A 5,923-nucleotide genomic window follows, 5' to 3' on the forward strand; every position below is an offset into this window, starting at 1 on the left:
CTGGATGAATTTCTAATTGTGGTAGAAGGAAACAGGTTAATACTTCCTGTCCAGTTTCTTCATCAACATCTGTTTGAAAAGTAAGCATTGGTTGTGCTTGATTTTTACTTAACCATACTGCCTTCAAATTCAAATTGATTAAGGAATATGGCAAGTATTGTAATCTGAAAAATTAATTTCTTTATTAAATGTTTTTAAATATTGAAAATTATCTTAATCTTAAATATTGAAAAGATATTTAAGATTTAAAATAAAAAAATTATATACCTATTGCCAGACACATCCAATACATGGAGAGCAGTACATTGTCCAACTTCGATTGGAAGATATTGTAGTTTATTATCTCTTAAGGACAGTACACCCAATTGTTTTAAATTTCCTGTAAAAAAAATAAGTGTTTTTAACTCAAAAAAATTTATTTTTGATATTTGATTATTTGAAATAAAATATTTCTTACCCGTTTCCGTAGGAAGTGATTGCAAACTATTCCTATCTACATTTAAATTATTTAGATTAAGAAGTTTTCCTATAGATACAGGCAGTTCTAAGAGAAAATTTTCCGTAAGAATTAATTCTTGTAAATTTTCACACCTATAATGAGTGAATACATTAATTTTATTTCTTTCTAAAATATTTAAATTTTTATAGAGAAAAAAATTAATCTCACCTGCCTATATTTGGATTTAGAGTAGAAAGCCTATTTTGATCGACCTTGAGAATAGTAAGTTTCTTTAATTCTCCAAGTCCATCGGGTAATTTTTCAATAACATTTTGCGATAAATGAAGATCCGTCAAAGACTCTAAACCTCCTATTTCTTCTGGAAGATCTTCCAAGCGATTTTCAGATACATCCAGGCACACTAATGTTTTCAATTCCCCTATTTCTGGTGGTAAATGTTGTAACTGATTATGATCCAGCCATAATTCTTGTAATGCTGGTAATTCTCCTATATGTGCTGGCTAAAATAAAAATATCAAGTTAGTATACTCATAATTTTTCAAAATGATTTAATTTAATATTTATCTTACTAAAACTTCAATGTCATTGTCACCAAGATCTAGCCGCTCCAATTTATAAAGTTGGGATAGCGATTCTGGCAAGGACTTGAGCAAATTTTCCCTTAACTCCAATGATTGTAACGCCTCTAAGCTAAGAACAATCGATGCACAAACTTCAGTACTAGGCATAATATAATTTACGATTTTAAGTTTGAAAGCAATTAAAGTAAGTTGTTGTTACCATTACCTTCCGAAATCAGGCGGTAGATTCGTAAGAGACATATCATTAAGTCCCAAAACAGTTAAATTTCTTAATTGCACAAACCCTGCTGGAAGCCTGTTAAGAATAAATTGTCTTTTTTTTAAGTCTTCAATTAATATTTCTAATAAAAATAATATTTTAAAAGAAAATTTAAACATTTTTCATAAAGAAAAATAAAATAAAGAATAATTTATTGACCTTGGAATAGGATTACTACTAAAATCCGCCACCTGAAGTGCCCGTAAATTCTTGATGTTCTCAGGAATATCTGGTATATCTAGAATGAGAAAGAGCAGCAAATAATACTTATACTGTATTTTGAAATTAAATTAAAAGCTGAAAATCTGTTGATATACATTTAAATTATATTTTCATAAAATTTTCCTTTATTAGAAAAAAAAAATGAAAAAGAATATCAAGATTTAACCAGTAATAAATATAAAAGGTAATAAATAAAAAAGAAATAAACAAAAAATTAATGAAATTAGTTCTTCATAGACAATCATTTTTCGTTTGCTCTAAATTTAACTAATTCATCCCAATCAATTATATTTACTTATAATTGTAAGTATATGATATAATTTTTTAGTTCTTGTTTTTCAATCACACGAATTGAAAAAAATTGAAAGATAAATTAATCGCTGGAAATTCTTAATAAAAAAAATTCTTATATATCTTGAGAACACATGGTTAATTTAATTTTCTTAAATCATTTTTAATTATTTAATATATTTAAATTTTATGAAATATAAAATTCTAATTATTTAATACTTTTAAAAAATGCATGTAGATAGTATTGATAATATTGAAAAGTTATACTTCTTTAATATTTGAACTTTTAAATTCGTAAAAAACTTTGAATCGTTAAGATTATTTAATAAATAAAAAGTTAATCAACATTGCAATTGTATTATATAATTATATTATTTAATGATATCATCTAATTAATTCATAGAAAACTGATTAATAATAATAAATTCTTTTATGAAAAATAAGCACGATTCACTGATGAACTAGCTATTGCATAAGAATGCAGGATGCTGCGTTGTAGCTGAAATAATATATTGCACATACATTCCTCCTGTTGTTCTCTATAATACTTTAGAATTTCATGAATTAAAGTGAATGTAAAAATTCTTCATTATTTATAATATTATAAATAAAATAATTTATTCTTTTTAATTTCAATACGTATTATTTTTTTTTAAATAACATATTGTACGTATAAATATATGATATGCAAAATAATTATACAAAAAAAATTATTGGCATTAAGAACAAGGTTATACATCTAGATATATCTAGACATTTTAGATTGAAATAAACAAGTTCTTTTAAAAAGTGTAGATTTTTAAAGTTTACATAAACTTGATTTCATTCCTTCTATTATAACTGTTAATACAATAAAATTAAATTATGATTGCATGTACGTTTTTAAATGTATTATGAATCATAGCGCGATTATGCATTCTCGAGTCAAAAGATGAAACACAGAGGAAAAGGGGAAGAGGAATAGAGAATCGTGTATCGCATAGCAAACGAACCGATAGGCTTTACGAGCAAATCGAACCTTGAAAAACCGCTAGTTACTTTTAACACAGTGGTTCGCAATCTCAAATCGTTACCATAACTGTTTTATGCTATCAAACATTCAATATCTGAGTTAATTTTTTTATTTTACTTTATTCTTTTTATAGGTATTATAACTCGTTGAATATCAACAAATATTATGTAACCGTATGAAGAACTTTTTCGGTCGATAAAGTCGAAAAAGTAATACGCACGTGTTTCGTGACGGATGCATACGCACACCGTATCACAAATGCATATACGTGCGCGTGGGTGAACGTAACGACAGCGACGTGGAACAATTACAAACTAACCGTGATTCCGCCAGACGGAAGAGACAGACCCCTTCGTTCATCGGATCTCTTTGTTCCCAAAAGGATGTTAATGATCGGTGAACAAAGGTATATGTCTGAGGACTTTTATAGCGAGGAATGGATGCACAAAAGATACAACCTCGTAATATGCTTGGCTGGAATTTGAACGGTATCGAATATGTGGTGGCCCGCCACATAGTGATCGATCGATAACTTTCTGTCTGGTTACACACTATGCAACGAAGAAACGATACGCTATCTTATGGTTTTGTGGTTAAAATATCTCTGATCGAGTGATACGATTACCGATATATGTAGTAGTATTATTATTGAGTATATTTTGTGCGTGAATGTTTTTTTATGCATCATATACTAGTTTGTGAGAAATTTCGATTTCCGACGACGACTAACAACAATTATCACGCGCAATATCGTCCGTTCAATGACGAGCTATAGCAGTTTTTTAAATCCATTTACATGCACATGATAGATTGATGATTGAAATATGTCGTCGGATTAGAAATTCTTGATGACAAAAATATATATTACGCAAAATTAAATGAATTGTATTTCTGTTTTCAAGAATGTTCTTTTTAAACGTCGAAATTACGACGATAAAATACACTGCAACACGATTAACGATCCGATACCGACAATAACGCTTCCTCTCGTCAAAACAATCAAAATGTTTGCGGAAAAATTACGCGCGTTTATTACAAAATCGTTTCCTACCGCGCCCTTGCAATAATTCGCTATCATGATCCCGGTTACACCCTGTTCTTTTTCCATCGAATCGGTCGATTTTTAATAGTTACCACGATTCAGTCGATTACCACGCCTATGGGCGATTGCCGGTAACCTGTAATTAAGCAACCGGTAAATAACACAAAATAGCTTCTCTCTCTTCTGAACGAGTCGGCCACTGTAAACATTATAAATAGCATGAAACATCCACCCTCGGCCTTTGCAATTTACCTTGAAAGAAGAGGAGGTGGCGGAGGCCGTGTAAAATACACTAGAGTAGGGGGGACTAGCCGCCACCTGACATGTGAACACGCATTAAGTTTGAATAAATAGAATTCACTATTCGCAGACGCGAGAATACAAATTTACTTTTCTGCTCAACATCATATCAACATAATATCATTTCTCTCTTTTACACTCTTTTTACTATAATTTTTGATACAAAGATTATAATATAATCAAAGAAGAAGAATGATACAAAAATAAATCCCTCGTGAAAGTTAATTATAATTTATCCAATACTGGTTTCTCTTAAATAGATTATTTTTACAATATAAACAAATTTTATTCCATACATTTTTCATATTTTTAGAATCATCAGTTAGTTTTCATCGCCTCGTTATCAAAATTTAACCCCATGTATAATAAAAGCTATGTGTCCAACACGCGACACGACAACGATATTTACGCTTGTCAAGAGTCTACGAGTTTAGTCTCACTAAAGGAAAAAAGAAAATGCAATCGGGTAAATAGCCTTTAAAGCCGAAGCTTTCGTGACGTGTAATTTTATGCCGCATAAATCGCAAGAGATATTCACTTCTGTGGTTTCACCGCTGTGGATATGCAACAGGAGACAGGGGTAATATCGCGGTAAGGGTAAAAGATTACACAGTGCATGTAGGCTTTTTTTTTTGTCCTTACGTAATATCACCGATACACGTGAAGGAATTGATCGACTGGTCGTCCAGAGAAAAAAAAATCTTATTCTCCTTCTACTCTACCGATCGATCGAATATGAATCTCATATCTTGAATTCAGCATTTATTAATATTAAATTTCGCGTAATGTTTATCTTGTTTTTTGTATCTCCTTTTTTCTATCTTCGATAAGTTTCCACTTTATACGTTTAATCGCGAACGATCGAAAGCTTTTATAGATTGTCTCGAAGGGGGAAAAAGGAAAGCTGTGAATAAAAAAAAAAGAAAGAAAGGGTAACAAGGGTAACAGATTGCTTTGCGTTACACCTGCATACGTGGTCTACATTCTTATGTAATAATATGCAACACGTGAACGCGCGATGAACTCGATGAAAAGTTCGTGAGCTAGAATTTTCCCTTTACCAAAGGTGATTCATCTCCCATTTTTCTCTTTCGAAGGTTAAAGACATTTTCTCGTAAAAGGAAAATGATAAAAGATATCCTTTTTTTTTTTAATTAAATTTTATAAACGATGTAATTTTTCCGAGGAGTGAATGAAACTCATCGCGATGGATCTTTTCTTAGAAAAAGATAAATATCTTAATTTATTTTTATCGGTTAATTTATTAATAAAAATTAATAAAAAAAATTAAAAAAAAAAAAAAAAAGAAAAGGGAAAGATTGAACTCGTAAAGAAAATGATAACCCCAACAATAATCCAAAATACAGTTTTATCGTAAAATATTACATTCTAATCACGATCAATTGATCTGATAAGTTCATTACATATAAGTTTCGTAACACGGTCCACGAGTTTTGCTTCGTTGAAAAATCTACAAATATGGAAATTAAACGACAAACGAACGTTTCGTAAAGAATGGAAAGGAGCACTTTAATGCTTAAAAATATTATCGTTTCGTTCTAAAAGGCAATATCAATTACCTATTGCAATTACCGATCGTGTATCATGAAAAACATTATTTTCTCTTGTGTTTGTACGTATTTCCTTTGCTCGCTCGTTTATATTTCATTTTATCGTAAAAATAAAGTTGTCTCGTAGAAAGAAAAATCACATGCGATGCTTGTGGAGGGAAAAAAAAAAAAAAAAAAAAAAAAAA

General features: G+C 30.0%; 1 protein-coding gene across 15 annotated transcripts in view; it reads right to left on the bottom strand.

The window, feature by feature from the left end:
- Positions 1-5,923, bottom strand: part of LOC102679359 (protein lap4) — a 48,789-nt gene that overhangs the window by 16,744 nt on the left and 26,122 nt on the right. For 14 of the 15 annotated variants that reach the window (XR_421213.2, XR_004149907.1, XM_006612125.2 and 11 more), the window contains 7 exons: positions 1,460-1,538; positions 1,247-1,336; positions 1,030-1,150; positions 668-960; positions 458-591; positions 268-379; positions 1-164 (listed from right to left, as the gene is read on the bottom strand). Coding sequence is in view for 13 of the 15 variants with exons in the window: in XM_006612125.2 (XP_006612188.1) it covers positions 1-164; positions 268-379; positions 458-591; positions 668-960; positions 1,030-1,150; positions 1,247-1,336; positions 1,460-1,538 (993 nt within the window). In the remaining 2 variants the exon portion in view is untranslated. Of the gene's footprint in view, positions 165-267; positions 380-457; positions 592-667; positions 961-1,029; positions 1,151-1,246; positions 1,337-1,459; positions 1,539-3,045; positions 3,136-5,923 lie in introns of those variants that run through there. The other variant, XM_006612135.2, reaches the window with a different exon arrangement.

Source organism: Apis dorsata, unplaced genomic scaffold (genome assembly GCF_000469605.1).
Source record: "Apis dorsata unplaced genomic scaffold, Apis dorsata 1.3 scaffold_99, whole genome shotgun sequence".
Lineage (NCBI taxonomy): Eukaryota > Metazoa > Arthropoda > Insecta > Hymenoptera > Apidae > Apis > Apis dorsata.